This window comes from Oreochromis niloticus, linkage group LG10, assembly GCF_001858045.2.
Source record: "Oreochromis niloticus isolate F11D_XX linkage group LG10, O_niloticus_UMD_NMBU, whole genome shotgun sequence".
Taxonomy (NCBI): domain Eukaryota; kingdom Metazoa; phylum Chordata; class Actinopteri; order Cichliformes; family Cichlidae; genus Oreochromis; species Oreochromis niloticus.
The window spans coordinates 23,885,627-23,906,752 of record NC_031975.2 but is presented as its reverse complement, the minus strand read 5'-3'; the positions used below and the strand labels follow the sequence as shown (position 1 = coordinate 23,906,752).

General features: G+C 40.9%; 2 protein-coding genes and 1 non-coding gene across 3 annotated transcripts; 1 reads left to right on the top strand and 2 right to left on the bottom strand.

The window, feature by feature from the left end:
• Positions 1-425: 425 nt before the first annotated feature.
• Positions 426-13,091, bottom strand: pgk1 (phosphoglycerate kinase 1). The gene is made up of 11 exons (XM_003451451.5): positions 12,908-13,091; positions 9,365-9,415; positions 8,857-9,012; positions 8,473-8,617; positions 6,153-6,256; positions 5,882-6,001; positions 4,098-4,212; positions 2,369-2,548; positions 2,098-2,275; positions 1,070-1,168; positions 426-969 (listed from the first exon to the last, which is right to left on the bottom strand). Exons 1-11 carry the CDS (start codon positions 12,970-12,972, stop codon positions 929-931), a joined length of 1,254 nt encoding a protein of 417 aa, XP_003451499.1. The 5' UTR covers positions 12,973-13,091; the 3' UTR covers positions 426-928.
• A 1,851-nt stretch (positions 13,092-14,942) lies between these two features.
• On the bottom strand, positions 14,943-16,950 carry cox7b (cytochrome c oxidase subunit 7B). Its single transcript, XM_003451450.4, has 3 exons — positions 16,795-16,950; positions 15,731-15,846; positions 14,943-15,198 (listed from the first exon to the last, which is right to left on the bottom strand). Exons 1-3 carry the CDS (start codon positions 16,829-16,831, stop codon positions 15,121-15,123), a joined length of 231 nt encoding a protein of 76 aa, XP_003451498.1. The 5' UTR covers positions 16,832-16,950; the 3' UTR covers positions 14,943-15,120.
• Positions 16,951-17,411: 461 nt separating this feature from the next.
• trnal-caa (transfer RNA leucine (anticodon CAA)) lies at positions 17,412-17,522 on the top strand. Its single transcript has 2 exons — positions 17,412-17,449; positions 17,477-17,522. It is a non-coding gene; the product is annotated as a tRNA-Leu (tRNA).
• The last annotated feature ends 3,604 nt before the right edge of the window (positions 17,523-21,126 follow it).

Here is a 21,126-nt window from a genome sequence, read left to right as displayed (position 1 = left end):
AGTTAAATAACTTTGTTTTTAAGTTTACTATAAACAATTACTTTTTATACAATTAATTTGAAACATGGGATTTGTGACACTAAAAAAACAAAAAGAAAACAACAACAAACAACAACACCACCACCACCACCTTTTGGCCGTTTCCTGCTACAAAACTTTCCTTTCCCGGTGATGCAGATATCCCAGAACAAGCTTTATCATGTCATCAGTTTCACCTTTAAATGGCTGCATTTCTAATCACAGTAACACCTTCAAATGAGGAGTCGTTCACAGCAGAGTTTTTACACAGACAGTTTTATTAGCCTGAACAGATCAGCCGAGACATCTCAGTCTGAAGCCGCTCGAAACCAACAACCACCACAGAGGACAGACGACCAGAGCAGACGTTAGTGCCAACAGACAAAATGTAACACACCAAGTTACCATTTCTCTCATATATATACACTCTGCATGTATACACACTCAGGGTGGTGCAGTGACGTTCCCAGGGAGGCAAAAGTGACGCAGCAAAACATTTACACACACACACGAGCCACTGTGGAAGTTTACAGTAAAGCAGACGCTGCTGTTTGAACCCAGATTCAGTCAGTGCAGAGGCCGTTTGTGTTTCAGCAGAAAGAAACGACTTCCACCTTGATGAGGTTGTTTTTTTTTTTTGTCCTAACCGTTAAGTAAAGGCTCCTACTGGCTTTGAGAAGCATGTCGAAGTAAGGCAGGGCACTCTACTCATTAATGACAGCAGGTGTGAGGTGACGTTTTCCTCCTCTGAGTCACAACTTCAAAAACAAAGACTGAACATGAAAAGGCTGCAGGGTAAAGATGGGATTTGTCTTATTTCACTTCTGGGGATGTTCTGGGAGTAAACAGGAGTCTGGCTGTGTAGCTAACCACCTCTCGTACACACACACGCTCTCCAGTTGACGAAGGTTTAAGCGCTGCTCAGGGCGTCCACACCTGGCAGGACTTTACCTGAGGACACAAAGAGCAGACGCTCAGTCAGGCTCAACATGTTAAAAACAGTGTTTTCTATTCTGTGAGTGAACATGGGGCCGCTTCTCCCATCACGCACCCTCCAGCAGCTCCAGGCTGGCTCCGCCTCCTGTGCTGACATGGCTGACTTTGTCTTCTGTGTTCCACTTGGCGCAGCAAGTAGCGGTGTCACCCCCACCTGAACACAAACACACGTGAACGATTTAAAGGTATAAAAGTGCCATTAAATTATACTTTTACTTGCTCTTTGTGCACATTCATGGGTTTTTTTTTGTTGTTTTTTAAATCAAACAGCCTCATCATTTAATCTCCCTGTAAACCCCCTCATAACATTTACGATCACTGAATGTTAGTAAGAAGGGGAAGTGGCTGCAGTAAAACCACCATAAATGACTAATTTTTGGACTAACTGCACATGTGGTGTTACTGTTTGCACAGCAAACAAATCAGATGTAAGATCACACCTCATTATGAAAGATCTGCTTTTATTTGACAGTTTAAAAGGTGCAGAGAGACAGGAAACAAAGCTTTTCTCAGCTTTGTATACTCTAACATTTTGTTTATCATGATTTGTCAGTAGTAAAAGAACAAAACACATAAAAAATGTGGAAATGAACCTGATAGATTAAAAAAGTCAGAACTGTAAAGCTGCACTACAAGTAAACGTGATGTTCTTGAATGCAGCATGTGTCCCTGTGTGTCTCCAGTAAACACTTGTGTCCCATACTGCAAATAAATCACAGTAAGATCTCATTGTGATGAGTGAGGGATGAAAATGAGTGAAACCAAGGAACACGACAAGGTAGCTCCACCCTAAAACATGACCTCGCCATCCTTTTTGACTGAATAAGGAGTATCAACTATAAAAACAGCACGTCGTTTCTAGTAAGACTTTAAAGTTGTGATTACAAGTCTAAACAAATCAGGAAAGTGTTTAGAGGTCACGGACAGCATCCCAAACAGTGATTCTCTCAGACTTCTACATAATCAGATTTCATTTACATGCTGACATCACCCCCTTCTGGCCATTAGAAGAAATGCAGGTTGAAAGCACTGCAGCACTGCAAGTGAATTAAACAAGCTGCCCACTCGTCTCCTCTTTCTTACCGATGATCGTGATGCAGCCAGATTTGGTCACCTCGACCACTTTGTCCATCAGGTTCTTCGTCCCTTTGGCAAAGTTCTCCCACTCGAACACACCGACCGGACCATTCCACACGATCTGCTTGGCCCTGCCGACCGCCTCTGCGTAGGCCTTAGAGCTCTCGGGTCCACAGTCCAGACCCTGCAGAGGAGGAAAGAATGCTTAACCTTTCCTCATAGTCCATTAAGTAGTTTTAAATTAAAAAAACAAAACAAAAAACTTGTCCTTTCTCACCATCCAGCCGGCGGGGATGCCAGCAGCAACTGTTGCAGTGCCGGTGGCGGCATGTTCGTCGAACTTGTCAGCAGTGACGAAGTCGACGGGCAGCGTGATCTTGACTTTGTTCTTCTCAGCTTTGGCCATCAGGTCTTTGACGATGCCAGCACCCTCCTCGTCATACAGGGAGGTACCGATCTGACAGGAGCAGGAGGACGGGAGGAAAGATTTGTGACTTATGTGAAACCAGCAAAAGACACGATTTAAAAAAAAAAAAAAAAAAAAAAAAAGTAAATCTGAGGAACAAGCATATATGCGAAGAGTATTCAGAACGGGGACACATTGAACACTTTTGAACACTTTTGAACATCCTAAGTTTTGCATCTAAAACTTTTTATTGAGTTATGCATTTTAAGATTTACCCCAAACTTCCATGACCATTACTTTAAAAAAATAAATTAATATACAGCCCTCCGAAATCTGATGTTTCTTTATGATACAGACAGGACTGCAAGAAGAAAAAACATTTACTCAGACATGCAGACATTTATCACAGCATGATTCATATTTTGGGTTCTCTTCTATAGGAGTCTCAAAGAGGTTTTGCGTTCAAGTCCTACTTAATGTTTGGAAGTTGCACCGAAGCTACCCCACGAGATGAAAACTGTGGAGCCAAGCTGATGCTGAGGCTGGAAAACTTATTTTACTTCACACCCTTCATGTGTTGAGCAAGTTTGTGTCATTTCTAGTGGAGACGCTCAGTGCCATTTTAAGGGAAGTGACAACAGCTTTCTGATATCTTGCAGCCTCTGATGGATCAAGATCATTTAGGAATGTACACAACATTTACCGCTCAAACAGGAATAGCCAGAGGATGCCTGTTTCACAGGGCAGATTTGCCCATTGTGGTGCAAAATAACCTCACCTTCTTGCTCTGTGGTTTCCAAGTTTACTAAATCTAAAAAGTTATGCAATGTCACAAATGACCGAGGTAAGAGTTTTATAGCTGCGGCTGTAACTGTTTGCATTGAGGCACAAATCACAATAAGTAACGTCCTGTCATTTTTAAGAGCTCCAGCTTCTTTCACCTCACACCCTCTCCGTCTTCATACCTCTGCTCTTGCCTCATAGTTCAACTGTGAGTTTAGTGAGATTAGGAATCTTTTTGCCCAGGCAGGCAGCAACTTATCACTATTACTGGGTTTGTGGTAGCTAGTCATTTCATAAACTGGGCAAATAAAATCAGGAGGAGGAAACTGAATAAAATCTGTTCGTCAAGAAGTCAAATTTAGGTCACGATCGTGACTTTCGGTCTCTGCAGTGATGCAAACAAAACTGTTTCACAAGACTGTTTCGTCACTACAAAAGTCCAACTGTGAACTCCATTAGAAGGAGAAATTTTATTTTATTAATCTACCTGGGGCTGAGCACTGAGGTTAAAACATGAATACTCAAACTAAAAAATTAAGAAACATATCCACTCAAGACTCAAAAAGCATCACTGTTTTAACTTAATAGTGTGTTGTGTGTGATTTGTTTTTTTTTAACCGAGTCCTCTTTGTTGGGAGGTTCATCGAGCACGAGGGCAACAAGTGTAACTGCAAACTATGGACAGCTAAACAATGAGCTGAAGCTCAAAGCTTTCTGAGGCACAGAGCAGGCGAACTCCATCAGGTGAAGTCATTTGAGCCACCGTTTTTAACAGTTTCATTTTCGAATTGCTTTGGCGACACGTGCTCCTCCTCACCTCCATGTTGTTGAGGACTTTGAGGAAGGTGAAAGCCATGCCACCCCCGATGATCATCTCATCAACCTTATCCAACATGTTGTTGATCAGCTGGATCTTATCTTTCACCTTTGCTCTGAAACAGAGAGAGAAAACACGTCAGGACAGGTAAACAGTGACAATCCTGAAATTCATCTGTACATACAGGAGCTAAAAACTGGAGTGAATAATTCAATTAAGTCTTTGATTATATAAAATTAGGCATTTCAAGCAAAAATATTCACTGGCTCTCTGTGGTGGAGAGAGGGCCTGCTCTTCTTTTATGCTTTAAGGGTTTCATGCAGGATTCATGACAGCTGCTGTAGTCTTTGGCTTTGAATGATACTCTTCTTTGTAAAGTAGCATCTAGTTACACTGAGACAAACTTTAGTAGTTCAAAGTCTTTTAACAGTGCATTAGTTCTCCATTTTTGTTAAATATTGGCTCATGGAGCTGCTTAGATGTTATATTGTACTGCATCCCACCACACAGAACCGTGCAGGAAAACCATTAATGACAAGAAATGGTTGAGTAATCTGTTGGGTTTTTTGGATTATTCCAATATTTGAACACAACCTTCCTTCATTATACCAAACCCTTATTAATAAATCTGCACTGTTATTGCATTTCAACTGTAGTTATTAAAAAGAATTATGTCAGTGAAATCAGAAAGCGAAGCTGCTAATCGATTTATCTGCACCTCTGTACCATTAACCTCACCGCTGATGACTTTGAGCTGCAGAAAAGTCTGCAGTCTCCTGTTGCAGGTGTAATGTTGTGAGTCAGGTGTTTAAAACCTGTCAGTCGACAGCCGCAACACTTCAACAACAGCTTAAACAAGAACTTTAACTCTGTCCAAATAGATGGCAACATTTTCTATAAATATTGACTTGCATGTGGAATTGTTACTGGTCAATAACTGATTAAAAAGTTCGATCATATAGACGAGGTTAAATACTGAGATACAGTGGCTAATCATTTACACGCTAATGGTCAGCATCCTCACCGAGGAGCTGATTGGCTGCAGCAGTCGACGCCGACTGCCAGCAATTGTTGCACAACACACTTTGGCATGTTGCCACATCTGGCCGGCAACAGACCAATCAAGTTAAGGGTTATGAAACCACGACAGGACAGAGATACAAAGTTATAGGAAGCGGTGCCACAGTCTCACTGAAACTGTTGGTCAAGTCATTATTCCTGAAAAGCAGCTCTTAGTCTCACTGTATGGAAGCAATTTCTATACAATTAAATAGAAATACATTCTAATGGTTACCTTATACAAGACTTTGACACGATTAGTAAGAAAATAAAGTTGTTTATTTTGGAAGTCCTCACTTAATGATGGAAACTGTAGTTTTACTTCTGTGCACAGAAGGTTAATGAACAGTTTTCTTTCAGAGCATAATTTGCAGACACTTGATTAAAAAGGATTCAAATGTACATAAAATTTTGCTTGTTGACCACCAAGTATTTGTGACCATAAATCAGGGGTTACAGTATAAATCCAAACCAAATTAAATCTTGATCCTTGATCTGCCTGCTCACTGAGCCTTGAATAAAGCAGTGCACAGTGACACCACAGACAACATAATGAGCTTTTACTCTATTCCTGGCTGGACACCCTGTGAGCCTTCCTGAAGAACTGAGCAGAAGAAAATAATGTCTAAAGTGGACAATCAGAACTAGTGACCATGCTCTGCATGGTTTTTGTATTGTCCAGCCAACATTTTCAAACTTCATCTGTTAAAAGGAGATGTTCTCACCCTCCGAGGATAGCCAGGAAGGGCCTCTGAGGTTTTTCCAGAGCCATGGCGAAGTAGTCGAGCTCCTTCTTCATGAGGAAACCAGCTGCCTTCTGAGGCAGGTTCACTCCCACCATGGAGCTAAGAGCGACAAGGATGAAGTTACAAACTACTGAATTATACCATTTAATTAATCTAATCGAATTAAAACTTCTCAAAGACCATCTGCTTTGAGACCGCAGATGTCACCTAGCGATCATCACTGTATCCACCTGACCTGCGTGGCGCTCACCTGTGGGCTCTGTGAGCCGTCCCAAAGGCATCATTGACGTAAACGTCTCCCAGTTTGGACAGAGACGCTCTGAAGGAGTCAATCTGCTCCTGGGTTGCCTTCGTCTGGAAAGACAAGAGAAGACGAACACCATTTGTTAAGGCTGCAAAGTGCAAAACCTAAGTTAATCCATTTTAATTCAACAAGACTTGGCCTAAATTCAGGCACTCATTTGAGTCCTGTGAACTGATGCTGCATGTGTCATCATCCTGAGCTACAAGGCGGTTTTTCCTTGTTTCAGCTCTAATTCAGTTCCACTGTCCACATACAAATAAAAGCTAATCTACCTGCCACCAATGAGCAGACGGCAACACCTACATACCCAAATATCTTCAAGCTTAACTCTGTTTTGTGTCCAGGTATAATCGGCCTGCTGTCAATATGAACTCAGTTTATCCATCAGGATTCAGTCAGTACATTGTGGGTCAGGTTTCTGATGCACTTTAACAGGGAAAGGTCACAACTGTGAGACTGTAGGGTAGAGTAAAGGTCAAGAGAGCTCTTTAGGGGTCGACAAAATGCCAGGGAGCCCAGGTCACTTCTTTCCACTTTAATGCAGGGGACAGGCTTCAGGCTTAAAACTTTTACCCCCCTCCAAAGAGTATGAGCTTCAGAAACCAACAAAAGTTTGCAATTTTTGCCAAATAATCGAATAGCTGCAGATTGGTTTTCCATTATTTGACCAGACTAACTACTTGCTTCAGGCCACTGGGTAAAACTAAATATGGATCTTCCCCCATAGTTCGACACAGTGATGCTTTTAATAGCCAGACCTCCAAGCTGAAATAACCCTGATGAACTTTCACAGCTACAGAGAACACTTTACAGTTTCACAGGCCGAGTCCTCCTCCTGGTGACAAACCGATCCTCATGTAAAAAGCAGTGGAGCGCCCATTTAAGTGAGAAAGTGAGACCATTTAATGTTTTTATAATGAGCTAAAAATAAGGAGACCGTGGTGTGATACACTACGGTGGTACAGTAGAAACCAACCAGCATACCAACGAGGCCTCACAGGACAGGAAAAGCCCACCGACCTTCAAGATAAATGTCAACAGGTCAAAAGTGCTGCTCGGGGATGGGTCAGACTGACACTCATTTCAGACAGTGTCTGAGGACAGTCCAGAGTTTGAATATGCCACAACAGTCGAGCCTCAGCATAAAGGAGGAGATTAGGGAGTGCAACCAGCCATTCTCTAACCAGACTATTTATCCCAGAGGTGGGAAATTGCTCCTACAGCAGCCTTACTAAACCACAACATAAATGGCTTATGAGTAGAAGGAATATGAATCTCAAAAACACAAATGATTAGGGCTTTTTAGAAAAGCTGGTTTTAGAAAAGTTCAGTCACATTTTGGATCACAGTTAGTTTATCCTACGAACATCATAGTGGGGTTAACAGTGTGCTACAAAACAGTCTGCACCAGCACTGTGATGTCAGACGGTGATGCAGCAATTTCAGGAGAAGCTGCAGCTGGAGCGACTGAGTCTTCCTCCATGTGACCGAGCACAAAGAAAATCTGCTGAACCGACAAGGTGTTGGCCATTTTTCTGCTTCACTTTGCATCTTTTTATTTCTTATTGAAAGCGTGTAAAATATAGAACACACTTTTTTTTTTAAACTATAAAAGACACCTCTGTGTTAGGCCTGGGTCATATTTTCAAATACAATTTTGTCTTCCAGTGATTATGTTGACAAAATGATTGGGCCACATTCCCTTTCACACTGACGCTCTCATTCTCCGTGTCTTTTGTGCTCGAAAATTCAACTGCAGCATGTTCGTGGATAGAGCCTGGTCTGTCCTCTGTGGACGGCTCGGTTACCAAATAACTACTTGCTCAGTTACATTTGTGATGCAGCAAATTGCCATGTGACACAAATAGAGGAAAACCCAGTTGGCCAAACTACATTATTTCAATCTCTGTGGAAAACTCACTTCACAGTGTGTTGTGAGAGGTTAATGTTCAACTTCTTTTAGATGGAGCCAAAAAGAAAAAGTAGAGGACTGGAAGTAAAGAGAAACTGTAGGACTACATGCAAGTTCTGAAAATAACAGGAACTTGATTGCAGCTGTAAGTTATTGTGCTCTTCCTCATACCGATGGCAGTTAAGAGACTAAATATTCGAGTTTCTAATATGACTGTAGTCTTAGATGACAGACCAATATTCTGTCTTTAGGAAAACTGACACACACAAAAAAAAAAATAATTCTCAGAAGCCCAAACCACACATAACACTGCTGAGTCTAACCACCGTTAACACGCAAACCTCAGAGACTCACCTTGTTCCCAGAGGGGTCCTTCCCTTTGCCCTCCTCGGCAACGTGGAAGCGGAGGTTCTCCAGCAGGATGATGGATCCAGAGGCGGGGTCAGCACAGGCAGCTTCCACCTCAGGGCCCACACAGTCCTTCAGGAAGGTGACGTCCCTACAGTCACAGAATTAGTGAGGGTGATTATGATTGGTTCTTAGAGCAGATTTTCTCTTCTTTAGTGTATAGATAGACATATATATATAAATTTTAAACAAAAACAAACCTGCCTTTGCCAGAAGCAACCAAAAATGGTGTTAATATCTTTCTTACTAATACCAGAATATTTCAACCATAACAAGGACATCGCCTCTGCCCTTGTTAACAAACACCACTTATTCAGGCCATCATCTCACCTCCCCAGGAGGGTCTTGAGCTCTGCAGCGACGGGCTCCAGGGAGTATTTCTCAGGCATGACGTTTCCGTCAGGACGGCCCAGGTGACTCATCAGCACCACAGACTTGGCTCCATGATCCAGGCAGTGCTGGATGCTGGGGAGGGCTGCCTTGATCCTGAAGGCAACACACGAGTGAACAGGAGTGTTTAGAAAAAAAAAAGAATCAAGTCACACTTACTCCAACTTAATGTTAATGTTCTCGCTTTTAGGAATGTTATATTCTTCCCTTTTCTGTTAGACTACATTTGTCAAAAATCAAGGTCAGTGAAGAAGAAAACATCTTTACTGTGACATCGATGTATGGAGTTATAAAAGAATTAAAGCATGCTAGGAAACTACATATTCCTGACTTTCATTTCCGAGGGAGGCTCTCAGCAAATCTAAATCTGCCGCTCCTCTTCTAGAAATCCCAGCAGCTTAACTCTTTGATAAAGGACTGAAAAGATTCAGAATAAGAGAGACGCTACCTCTGGTTGTTTGTGATCGCCTTGTCCTTCATTGGAACGTTGAAGTCGACTCTGAAAGAGAAGAAACAGATTGTGAACCGATAGATCTCAAATCTCAGCTTATGCTTGCCTCTGAACATTTCATATCAGAAAATAAAACCAGGATGCTACAAAATTTTAGGGAAATTGGCAAGACTTTAAGACAGGGGTGTGGAACTCTAGGCCTCAACGGCCAGTGTTCTGCAGCTTTTAGATATCACCCTTTGTCAATACACCTGAATCAAATGATTACTTCAAGACAAGTTGAGGAGGTAATTTAGCCATTTCAATCAGCTGGGTTGGATCAAGGACACATCTAAAACCTGCAGGACACCGGCCCTTGAGGCCTGGCGTTCCCCTACCCCTGCTTTAAGACGATACCCCTTACATCTGGTTTCTAACAAATGGGTAACTGGCAGCTGAGACAGAGGTCTTGATTTAAATCTTTCACCATTTTTACCTCAGTGTTTGGTCCCTTCTCCTCTCTCTATTGTCTCCTAGAGTCAGCTATAAACAGCTGAAGTCCCCTGATGCCAGGCAGTCAATACAAAGATCTCCATTAGCTGAGAAGCTTTCCTCTAAAATGCCTTTTAGCACGGTTTATTTTCATTTTCCATGTAGAGGGGAACATACGTTTTAACCTTCAAGGTTTTAACCTTGAATCCCCCAAAAAGTCACAAGTTACTCATCCATAAAATTGGTCAACTTTGTTTTAGTAAGGTACCACAGACTCATTGATTTAAATGTATGCAGATCACCTCTTTTATATTTAAAAAAAAAGAAAAGGAAAAAAAAAAAAAAAAAGCCCATTTTGAGCCAGGAACTGAAACCATTTTCCCTTTCACAGATGCACACTGGCAGCTTGGAGAACATGCCGTGTCCCTCGTACTCCAGCTGGTTACATAACCGCCTCTCCTTTCCCTCCCTCTGGGAACCTGATGCTCTGAGACGTGATCAGCCTGCACACACTCGGCACCTGCCGTCATTGTCACAGCAATCCACTGTCTTAGTCTGAAAGCCATCGGTCAGCAATTCAGAGGCTCAACAGAAGGATCTTATGCACAGGTGCCACTCATCCAAAAGCTGTGGTAGTTTTCCGCTCCATTTCTGTAAATTTCAGCATTTTCCCCCCTGTTGCTCTTGAATGCAGATCTTATGACCCGTCTAGGGGTGGCCAGACCACAACATAAAGGTGATCCATCCTTGTCAGACCTCAAGGAGTCACAGCACACAGTTAGTACAATTTTACAATGATTAACACTGAGAAGGAGCTGGATGCAACTTCAGGGTGGACCAAAGGAAACTATCTGAAATATTATAACTTACCTATCCGGTCTTTTATACAGTTTATAGCACAGTGGACTCTAAAGCTTATTTAGCTGCTTTACAACTAGAAATAAGCTCAATGAAGGAGTTAACAGCAGCCCAGCAGCTGATTTTTCATGAACAATTATTTCTCTAAAACTGCAAATATAAAACGCCACCACTTCTTTTTTGCCTTAACAATGTTGCAGCTTAACATTGCATGGTGAAACAAACACTGGTTAGGCAATGGCAAACTCAAACCACAACGCACAAATGAATGGACATCATGATCTTCCTCCTTTCTTGCCTCTTGTAATTGTCCCATCTCTAGCCTACTGAGATTAGCTGAACAGTTTAATCAGAGGTTCCTGCACCAAAAGTGCACTGCTCTGTAGAGAGAGGACGCGATACTGGTTCAAACAGAATTGGAAAGCCTTTGTGTTCCTATCCTAATGGGAATTTTCAATCACTTAATAAAGACTCTGTCAGAAGTAAACAACACTAAAAGTGTTTGGTTATTGCATATTCGCTTGCAGTAGACTTCAAGTCTACTGCAATCCATCAAGTAAAACTTTAAACCTTTTTTTTAATGATGTAAAGTTTGGTACATTAACATGTGAGGGTATTTCTCACTTTTGTACAGAGCCCCAAATGGCCACTGTGTTTGACTCTTCTTTTTTGCCTTCATTTTTCTGTTCGCTGGGGTTGAAGCAACCCCAGAAATAAATTCAGTCAACACCCAGTCCCTAACCATTTCAAAGACTTAGGAAAAATAAATAAATTTTGCAACCTTAAAACTGACATGTTTCATGCTGCAGCAGGAGCCTAAATGACAGAGGAAGCCGGCTGCAAGTCTCTGCTGAACACATTTCAATTCCGTCAGCCACTTCAGGTCTCTACAGCAACATGTAGCCCTTCCCCCTTTTCAATAAAGAGCCCCTCCCCCTTTTCAATTCAGGACCAGCCTTCTTCAGTAAGGAAACACAGATTCACTGCCTCCATCTGAATCTGGAAAAAACCCACCACCACCATGTGTCATGCCACGACAGGCCCTGGGTGTGATCTGAGGTAACCCATCGTCTCACTGTCTTAGACCGGCACAACATTCGCTCACATTTAGGATAACTCAACATGTGGTGAATTTTGACCTTTTAACACTCAGCAATATGGGTGAACCTTGTTCTAAGCCACCTGGTGTTGCATCACCAAACTGAGCGAACCAGCATGGCCCTCTGACATTTTCACACATGGTGTCAGTTTCAAAAGTGCCTTCAAGATCACTGGAGGGGGCTGCAGAAATATGAAGTGAATGACTGGCAAATTAGACTAATATAAATTTGACTTCAGATGTGTCCAGCTAGGATGCAGGGCATCTTTTCTGCTAGAGAGATTTCACTGGAAAATAGTTCAATTTGTTTGTTTTATTTTATTATTATTCCTGAATTGCCAGTGACCTTAGGCTTAGAGCCTAATCATTACCTGTTAAAGTGGATCAGTCGGCTGATTAATAAAGTCAGAGTCTTGTTTGATTCAGTTTTCAAGCAATTAAAGTGTTTCTTTGGCTCAATCTTCATATCCCAGCTCAAAAAAATAACAATAATAATAATCACTCAACTTTTTTGGGTTGTTTTGGGCCTCCTAAACTACTGAGAATGGATGTCAAAATGTGCATCTGGGTATTTGCGAGATTATCATTAAATATGAAAATAATAATCCTTTTCATAGATAAACCAGCAATTGTTGGCTTTTCCCTCTATATATGAAATAGTTCCTGGTGCTGTCTGTATCATCACCTTTAAAATCTCCTTTGAGGCCTAAGATGAAATCTGAAGACTTCACTAACATTCATCATCAGTTTTCAGGTTTTTACACGACAAACTCATTATTATTAGAATGATGCTGATGTATTTTATAGGACTGACTCGGATGCCAGTGGTTTCATCCATCCATGCAGCATCTCCGCACAGGCACGTAACATGAATGGAAAACGTGACAACCGACGAGTTCACTTCCTGTCGTCTGCCCGTCGGACTAAACCGACTCAGACACCATTTAGCCATCACTTTAATGCCCTCACATCACTGTGTGTGAGCACCAAACAGTCTGCCACCTCAAAAAGAACAGAAACGACATTTTGAAGAAGCTCATCAATAATCTCATTTCCGATTAGCCGCTACGGTGCGAGCAGAAGCTAACTGCCAGGCGATAATTAACGCTCACCTCATAACGACCCGCTTCCCCTTGACGTCCACCTTGTCCAGGGTGAGTTTGTTAGACAGAGACATTTTGCTGAGTTTAGTTGCTTCTTCGTGCACCTTCCTTTGCTGGGTCTCCTCCGCCTCCTTCGGCTGTTGGTTAGCTACCGAATGACAGCAGTGACCTTAGTGCTGCGGAGGAACACCACCACGGGCAGGGCAAATCGCACACCCGCAGCTGCTGATTGGCTAATGCATTAGGAGAGCTTCCACGCTGATTGGATCGGTTTGCTGTTTATCTTCTGATGCTTCCTGATTACTGCATCAGCTGAACTTAGTGGATGTCATTCAAACCCCCCATGCATATTTTACAAGATATGGCAAAGTCCAGAGTGGCATTGGGTGGCATGTGCCATTATAGAATAATCTTTTGCCACCCCTAGTGCCACCCCAGCCAGTCAGTCATCTGCAAAACTACGGTGGCACTAGGGGTGGCAAGAGATTATTTTAGGGTTCCACATGCCACCCTATGCCACCCCTGTAGATCTGCCCCTGCCTATATGCCCTTTTTAAATTGTATTTATAGCCACTAAAACCAGAATTATGATAAACAAAATTATATATATACTGATGCTTTTTTTCTGAATACTGTCGTCACGTTTAGTGCAGGAAAAAATGGTAAAAAAGTCATTTTCAAATGACAGCACAAAAAGGGGGGAAAAAATGCTACTGCTTTCCTGTAGATGGAAAAATGTACCATGTCGAACAATAAAAAAATTATATGGCAGCACATGAGGTTTGGCTACTACTATTGAATGTCAATGTACTATTGAATGTCACAGTTGCTTAAAAGTAGGTAACGCTGTCTCTAGGTGGAAAAAAGGAGGAACAATGCACCTCCCATTGTTAGACCTGCAGGTTTTAGGCCTGTGGTGATCTCCTGTCTCTGGTGGCGGACAAACTATTTTTTGCGCTGGGACAAATAATTTTTGTGTCATCTTACTGTGATACCTGATTGTTGTGTAATTGTACTTTTAGTAGTATTTTTAAATGGTTATAAAAAAAATTACCAGATGCATTGACTGCATTTTAGGTAAATAGTTGTATATAACTTTGTTTACAAAATTTGCGCATAAGTTTTGAAAATAATCCAATAAACATGTCTGTGTTTTACAGTAAAAACTATATATATTCTCTTACTCTTTTTAGGTTTTTTGTGTGATTTTAGATAATTGTGTTAACGCAGTATGTCAATGAAAAATAACTGTAAATTCAGACACGTGAGGTTGTGCTGAAAAGAATGATACCATGCAAGGCAAAGTAACCAGTTTTTAAAGATAAAATATAAAGGTAAAATCAAAAGTAGTCAAAAATGGCCAATTATATCCTGGACCCCAGAGGTTAACCCAGTAAATCACAGAAAATGAGGTTTAAATTTTGGTGAAAAATAAAAATGTATTTATGACAGTGCAGATTTCTGGCATTTTGTGTCAATTTAAGCATGTAACAATTTTATTTTTTCCTTGGATGAACCGAGTACGTTAGTTAGAAAATGTGTTACCACTTTGCAAAGGTCCTGAAAAAGATAGCATCATGCTCTGGGGCTGGTACAGTGGTACTGGTACATTGAACACAAATGGATGGAATAATGAAGGATGACCTCCAAATTCTTCAACTTCATATCAAATCAACGACATGGTTGAAACTCATTTAGTTTCCCAAACAAATCAAAACTGGTTTCGGAAAGGATAAAGTTGCAACCCCATTTAGATTTGTGCAATATGCCTAAAAGCTGGGTTGGTACCAGTGAGTGTTCTAAAAATTCTGACATTGGTATTCAAAGCTTTCCAGGTTCTTTTAGTTTCCTCAGGCCTGTATTTCTCATGATCACACAAACCTTGTAATTTTACATTACCATATTGCTCCCTTCAAATGTCTTAAGCCTCAGTTAAAAAGCCTAATAAAAACACACGGCAGGTAGTAAACGTCTGTATTATTTAAATGTTTTAATGCCCTTCAGCATCTCACTTTTCCTCAATTCAAAACAGTTCTGTCTGATATCAAGCCAACTAATAACTTTATTCAAACAGATGGAGTCAGTAGAATCACACTTAATTTATTTGGACAAAGAAACATGTTGGAATAAACAAGAGCATTTGCTGTCTGAACACGCAGATATTTTATTCATCTGTACAAACAGAAGGGTTGGATGGAAGGTAGCTCTGTCATGGCACCTCTTCATTCCTCTCTCCACGGTTTGGGCTGGAGCTTCCCGACAGGTGACAGATTCCAGGTGATGCCAGTCGAAGTTAGCACCTGAAGCAAGAGAAGTAAAAGTTATTTTTTCATTATTGCCTGGTGAAAACGAGAAAACAGACAAGTTTGGAAATATGAAACCAATTTTAAAAAATTAAAAAATTTGCATATCAGTGGAAAATGCGAGTACGCAGTTATCAAACTTTGTTTTTAATTACTTTTTACACTTGCCATTTATTAAAAACACCAATAGAGACAAAATGGTTATTCTGTAGAATTTCATTTTGTAACAAACGTCTTAATTCAGTAGGGAGTCTATATTCAGTCCCGAAAACCTTGGCAATTGCTTTATTTAAGTCATTTATTCTGTTTTAAACTGAATTAAGCCAAAGTATAGTTTTAACAAATGTGATCTCAGTATCGACCAAACTAACCGCAATGTTTTTTTGTTATTTTTAAAAATAGATTATTCCTCCTCCTCCCCACCACACCAAACATCCAACCACACTGTTGGTTGTTCCAACAAACTATTATCAATCTTATGGTCTGTTCAGGTCATGCTCATAACTGAATGTGATGTGATCGAACTTACGTATCCCCACACGGCTGTGCAGAAGATGGCTCCACTGACCAACACACCGGCACCGTACTTTGAGTGGAAGTTCTGGGGGAGGTTGGATCCATGCCTCACCTGCCGCATGGCCTGGCCTACATGACAAGAAGAAACAGTCCTCATGTTAATGACTGAGCTGTCAGAATGAAAAGAGATGATATACAGAAACTATTGAAAACAATCAATTAAAAAAAAAAATAGGGCACAAAATCAATCAGTAACAGAAACTAATGATAAAAACAAAACAAATCTAAACAAACATCTTTTTTGTTTATATTTTTACTTCATCTTATTATTGATGTATATGTAGAGGTATTCATGGAGCTCTTCTATTTTCTATCTAAACTATGTATTTTTGTTTATTTTTACAGTTCTGTCCCCTTTCATAACATACACAGTAACTCACATTTAAAGTGGGGTTTAAAGAAACCGATGCATTCTTAAAATAAGCACGTACATTCTGCTCTCCTGTAATAAATAGTATTTGTGAGTACATTTCGCTGTATTAAATATTTTCTCAGGAATCGTTAAGCTCAATACCTCCACAATCAATTTCGTTTTCTGCTAGCCTCTTTTACAAGGGCGAGTCAAGAGACTTACCAATCTTATTTGCCCTTGCAGTATCGCACTCTCACATCAGACGGGTACATTCGCGTACTTTCAAAATTTAATGCATACTAGCATAAATACTCGATAAAGAAATGAGCATTGCAAGTGTGTTAGCCTGTTACGTCTTCGAGTTACGCAGGTCAGAGGGTCGAACAAGGACATGTTTATTGAATAAGGAGCACTTTAAAACGACTACCTCAAACGTAATAATGACTCTCACTTACGGGATATAACTCTGGTTATTACATTAATCGGGAAAACAGCTTTTTAAGATTTCCTCCTTCAGGGGTGCTAAGGTTAGCCTGTCTGCACGCTGATTGCGGTCACTGGCCCATCAAACTGTCATTCTCCCGGTCGACTAGCATTAAACAGCACACCGATCTAAAAATACAACCATTTAGGACGAGTTCATATGAAAATAACTGCTTTCTTACCGCTGATGTTCACTGCAGCTTTAGCAAACCGGTACATATTGCCTAGCCTGATGTCTTCAGATACCCTTGAAGCACGGAAGTGTAATATGGCCGCCGCACGTAGACAAAGCGGAAGTTATGCTACGTTCATGTTCAATAGTTAAGTAGTCCCCGCCAGTGTACTTGAGTAAGTCATTCAACCTTCCATAAAAAAGGCTCTGGTCTCCGCTTGCAAACGAGCTGTTCTCGTGACGATGTTTTTCAATTTCCACATCAAACTACTATATTAAAAACCTGTGGAATTAATGCTGATGAATGCTGCTTAGTTATGTCAAATTAAACGGATAACCGCAAAAGATAATATAAATGAGTTCATATTTATCCCACTCTTCTCTATTCTCTGAACGCAGCATCATCACGAGTCCTAAAACGAGCATGCGCAGATAAAGTCTGAACATTAAAAGTGAATACAGAAGATAAATACGCACTTTATGCTGAGCTAAAGTTGTAAAATACGCTCACATAACTGGCAGTTGCTTTTGTTAAGAAATATAACGACATATATTACAATCAAATCAAATCACAGGCTACACAGTGTTAGGGTTAAAAGCCCTACTAACAACAACGTTAAACACCGTGTCAGGATGGCCGAGTGGTCTAAGGCGCCAGACTCAAGGATAATCTCCTTCCGCAGAGACGGGACTTCTGGTCTCCGAATGGAGGCGTGGGTTCGAATCCCACTTCTGACACATACCTTTTTTTGGTTAAAATCGATAATACAAAATGATTAGGGTAGGCTGAGTAGGTTATTAGTTAATTTTCAACTATAGTATGAATTTATAAAAGTTGGCACAGGTGAACGTCATTGTTATGTGTGCCTATGCCAAGAGGCACACATATTACTATTCGTCGGATTTATTATTCTTATTATTATTATTATTATTATTCTCCATCTTCCGCCTAAATTTCGGCACGTATCACGCCCCGCAGTTTTGAGAAAAGCTTCATATATGTTACCTCATTTTGTGCGGCTGGATCTGGAATGGTGTGCTATGACTTTTGGTGTTTATGACTATTATAGTTTTTTAAATATTAATATTTTAGTGAAAATTTTCCCGCGCTCCTCTGCCAAACAGTTTTGACAATAGGGGTACATATGTTACATCATTTTGTGCGGCTGGAGCTGGGCTAGTATGGTGTGACTTTTGGTGTTTATAACTTTTATAGTTTTTGAAATATTTAGATTTTAGTGCAAATTTAGGCCAATTTCTAGGCTCCTGAGAAAGATTCTGCTTTTGGCACCATAGAAACAGACTTCATTTGTGGTGTGTTGGCTCTCTCTAGTGGTATACCGGGAGTAGTACGGCCTAAAGAGTGCCATGCTTGGTGAAAACTACATATCCCACAATTCATAGCATGCCTCTACCGAGTCAAACAATGGCGGACACCACTTCGTTTTATATGTCTTTTATTCGTGTTTCTAGGTCACAAAATACACTTTTAAGATATTTTCAGGCGAGAATGTAGGTGTGTAAACTTCAAATATCTGCTCGTTTTATCAAGACATCCCATATTAGGGACAATTCTCTTAAGTGTTGCTGATAGCCGGCTAGCTAGCTAGCGCCGCTAGCTTAGCTAGCTAGCGCCCCTTCGTGAAAAACCACCCAGGCTTGGCTGATAGTGAGGTGGCTAAAATTTGTTTAATCGCCTGATCGCTCGGCAAGGGTCTGTGTCTTAGCTGGACTTATTTTTCGTTTATATGGGCCGATGATGCTGGTCGATGTGGAAAAAATAACTGAGTTGTTTGGTGGTGGAGCTACAACAGAGGGCAGCTATCCACCGGTGTGTGACAGAAAGGACATGCCGCGAACGAGACATACAAGGCGGTGAGGCTACCGCCGATCGTCTGGTGTTTGCTAACGCGGAGGTCAATCGTGGATCAGGGAAAGCGAAGGCAGGAGCGTGAGGTGAACTGAATTTCAGGTAAGAAGTTATGACCTGCACTCTATTTGGGTCAGATATAAACCGAGTTTAGGTGTAGTTTATTTAGCAACAGTTCTCTTACGTGTTGCTGATAGCCGGCTGGCTAGCTAGCTAGCGCCGCTAGCTTAGCTAGCTAGCGCGGCTAGCGACCCTTCGTGAAAAACCACCCAGGCTTGGCTGATAGTGAGGTGGCTAAAATTTGTTTAATCGCCCGATCGCTCGGCAAGGGTCTGTGTCTTAGCTGGACTTATTTTTCGTTTATATGGGCCGATGATGCTGGTCGATGTGGAAAAAATAACTGAGTTGTTTGGTGGTGGAGCTACAACAGAGGGCAGCTATCCACCGGTGTGTGACAGAAAGGACATGCCGCCAACGAGACATATGAGGCCGGGCAGGCGATTGCTAACGCGGTGGTCAATCATGGATCAGGGAAAGCGAAGGCAGGAGCGTGAGGTGAACTGAATTTCAGGTAAGAAGTTATGAACTGCACTCTATTTGGGTCAGATATAAACAGAGTTTAGGTGTAGTTTATTTTCGTTGTGCTGACTTTTTACAATCGTACTGCGTGCTAGCTAGCACGACGGGAGTTTATATACAGCTGTGTGCGCGCTAAGTTACTGACGTTGGACTTTATTTTATTCATAATGGTTAGTTCGTAGAGTTGCCGTACAAACGGAATCGTGCCACATTCAGAGAAAATATTACGATTTATTCTGTCGTTACGAAGCCTCCCCTGTCATTCTCTCGCCTGTTGAAACTTCAGTCATGAAACTGATCAATGATCGGCTTTTCTCTCTTGTTTGTTTATCGCGCTAAACAACAGCAGCACGTTTAAGCTTGATCAGCTGTTGTTAGAATTCATTTGCTTTTAATTTCTAGTATCAGCTGATGTTTGCTGCAGCCACAGCTGTAAAAACGGCTGTTCCAAACCAGATATCCTTACTGAATCATCAGAGCTGAACAGGTGATGGAGAAACAGGTTTACCCTTAGGTGACATGAATGAGTTGAAGGGAAGTTATGAACTGTTTCTGAGAGACAAACACCAAGCTCATTTTTTTGTGTAGCTGACAGCTGGTAACTGTGCAGGGGCGGATCTAGCAAAGCTTTTGCCAGGGGGCCAGGTAGGGCATTAACAGAGAAAGGTGGACATAAAGATATACTTTTCTTTCTTACTCTCATATAAAATATTTAGCTTTTATTAAATAGTTATCTGAATCTCACAACCAAAGTTTGTATAATAATACACAAGATTGGCTGTAGACCATTGTTCATAATTCAGAACACTGTGTAGAAATAACAAAAAACAAAAAGTGAATGCATGTGTGAAAAGTGGTCTATAATGTAATGCTTCAAAGCGTGTTCATGCAAACATTGTCGGGTCTGCCGTGGTACAATGGGACTTCTGCTCATGAACCTGTGTGCACAGCGTCTGCAAATCGGCGCTGTACGAAGTAACTTCATCTTTACACAAAACTGTAAGCTGTCATCTGTGAAGCGTGAGCGGTGTTTGTTTTTACCATAGTTCATGGTGGAGAATGGCTGCTCTTCTGAGTTTTGCTGTCTGTAGCCGTATGAATGGCAACTACAGTGATTAGCAGCGGCATAGGCACACATAAAATTTCTTCTGAAATTTTCGCTTTCTAGTTTTAAGTTTATTGCTTGAAAATTTTGTTGCTTGTTGAAATATAAATATGAAGTGAATGAAATCACATATGGCTGTCTTCCCTGCCAAATATATTGTATTTTTCATTTAATATTATCAGGACATGTCGGTATGCGGTGCTCTTCTGCTCTGGTTTGTTTATAGACATGAAAATGAAGTAGTTCAAAGTTTTGTTATCACAGGACTTTTTTTTAAATGTTTGTCTCATTTCTACAAATTAGTTTATAACTAATTAACAAGTTTACCAGCTCAAAACATTTATGCTAATCTTCTGAGCTTTCTGCACAAGTACTCACTCTGCATTTTGTAGGAATCGTGTGTTTGTCAGGCACAATCCAGGACTTTTTAAAATCAGAGTGCTTTTCAGTTATAAATAAAGTGTAGAAAACTGATGCAGAAAACACTGATCCACGTAGATTTTCCTGTACAACTATTACAGAGAATGGTCCAGAAACAGAGAAACTACCCAGTGAGTTCTCAGGGTGAAAATATCTTGTTGATGTAAGAGGTCAGAGGAGAATAGCCAGGCTCCTATGAGCTGATAGGAAGGTAACAGAAACTCAAATTCAAATTCAAAGCGTTTATTGTCAGTACAGAAGAAATGGCATTCTCTGTGCAATGAAATTCTTCCTTTGCTATCCATTCACAAATGCCAAGTTAGGTAAGGGTTAAAAGAACAAGACAAAATAAATAAAAAAGATAAAAT

Coding starts and splice junctions, on each gene's coding strand:
- pgk1 (XM_003451451.5), bottom strand. CDS start 12,972: ATGTCTCTGTCTAACAAACTCACCCTGGACAAGGTGGACGTCAAGGGG. Junction 2,549..4,097: donor AAGTCCTCAACAACATGGAG/GTGAGGAGGAGC, acceptor TGCTCCTGTCAG/ATCGGTACCTCCCTGTATGA. Junction 970..1,069: donor CAGCCTGGAGCTGCTGGAGG/GTGCGTGATGGG, acceptor TTGTGTCCTCAG/GTAAAGTCCTGCCAGGTGTG.
- cox7b (XM_003451450.4), bottom strand. CDS start 16,831: ATGTACCGGTTTGCTAAAGCTGCAGTGAACATCAGCG. Junction 15,847..16,794: donor AGCTGCAGTGAACATCAGCG/GTAAGAAAGCAG, acceptor CTTGTCATGTAG/GCCAGGCCATGCGGCAGGTG. Junction 15,199..15,730: donor GCACAGCCGTGTGGGGATAC/GTAAGTTCGATC, acceptor CTCTTGCTTCAG/GTGCTAACTTCGACTGGCAT.